The following is a 1,159-nucleotide window of genomic DNA, read 5'->3' as shown; positions in this document are numbered from 1 at the left end:
TCTATTCAGCAAGACATAATAAAAACATTAGGGGAAAGTAAAGAAGTCTTAAAACAATAATGCAGCTGATGCCTTCTGTTTTGTAGCCAACAATCAACAGCAACAAATCCAAGATATTAAAACCAGAAAAAGCTAAAATAATCATGAAAAAACAATAGCAAAGAGTAGAAATTGCCATATTCATTATCCATCTTCATACTATTCTCTTATTCAAGAGAACGACATCAGATCCTTGGCTCCGTATCCCTTGTATAACAGCAAGCTCTCTGAATACGTTTCCAATTCTATATACTTGCTCTTCGATTGTACTGACTGTCGGACTTGACAAGTAGCAATGTTGTAGAAATCTTTCCCACAAATAAGACGGCCACCATCACTCTCACAATAGAACACTTTTTCCTTCGAGTACTTAAAGGGGTAGGAGCTGAATAATTTATATCCATCGTCACTTGAAGATCCAAAAAACCGCAGAGTCCACACACCATTTTCCAGCACCCTTATGCTGGAACTTACCGAAGAAATACTGAAAATAGCTAGTGACTCCCCTCGAAGAAACAGAACCCTTGATGAGTCTTCTTCGTACGAAGCAAAGGGCAGTTCCGAAAAGGTGAATTTTTCCGTGTCAAAATCAAAGGAAACAAGATGAGTTGATTGATTACTCTGCTCGTAAATATCCCCATGTAGATTATTTCCGAGCCAGTGTGCGGCTCCTTGAAAGTAAATCGTATTTGATTTACTACTGAGGCAATTATTACCCTTAAACAAACTCTGAAGATACGAACGATCAATATTCAACCCATCATTTCTAACGGTCCATTGTTGATCACTAAGTGTATAAACTGCAACATACATCTTCTTAGTCTCATTACCCTCATCATTTTGTCGAAATGTGATTGCGACCACTTTATAATCCTTGCTACCAGGGGCGAACCCAAAAATATACATAGCATCGCTGATCAAATTGGGGGGAAGTGGGTTCGTGGGAAGAATTAATGATTTGTGAATACTAGGGTTCCACAATCTTAATTCTTTCTTGTAACAAGGAGGACCATATCGTCGCACTAGGAGTAACCCATCACAAGCCCCTAAAATGTAGTATCCATATATATCCGATATTCTAAAAATGCGATCGTTTGTTTTAAGAGTATCACTTTGAAGA

The 1,159-nt window shown here is 38.1% G+C and overlaps 1 protein-coding gene across 1 annotated transcript; it reads right to left on the bottom strand.

Annotated features, from left to right (window-relative positions):
• Positions 1-210: 210 nt before the first annotated feature.
• On the bottom strand, positions 211-945 carry LOC141587619 (uncharacterized). The gene has a single exon (XM_074409094.1). It carries the CDS (start codon positions 943-945, stop codon positions 211-213), a length of 735 nt encoding a protein of 244 aa, XP_074265195.1.
• Between the last annotated feature and the right edge of the window lie 214 nt (positions 946-1,159).

This window comes from Silene latifolia, chromosome 6, assembly GCF_048544455.1.
Source record: "Silene latifolia isolate original U9 population chromosome 6, ASM4854445v1, whole genome shotgun sequence".
Classification (NCBI taxonomy): domain Eukaryota; kingdom Viridiplantae; phylum Streptophyta; class Magnoliopsida; order Caryophyllales; family Caryophyllaceae; genus Silene; species Silene latifolia.
This window is presented reverse-complemented; position numbering and strand designations above follow the sequence as displayed.

Excerpts from the sequence above, each read along its gene's own strand:
- LOC141587619 (XM_074409094.1), bottom strand. The coding sequence starts at position 945 with ATGTATATTTTTGGGTTCGCCCCTGGTAGCAAGGATTATAAAGTGGTC.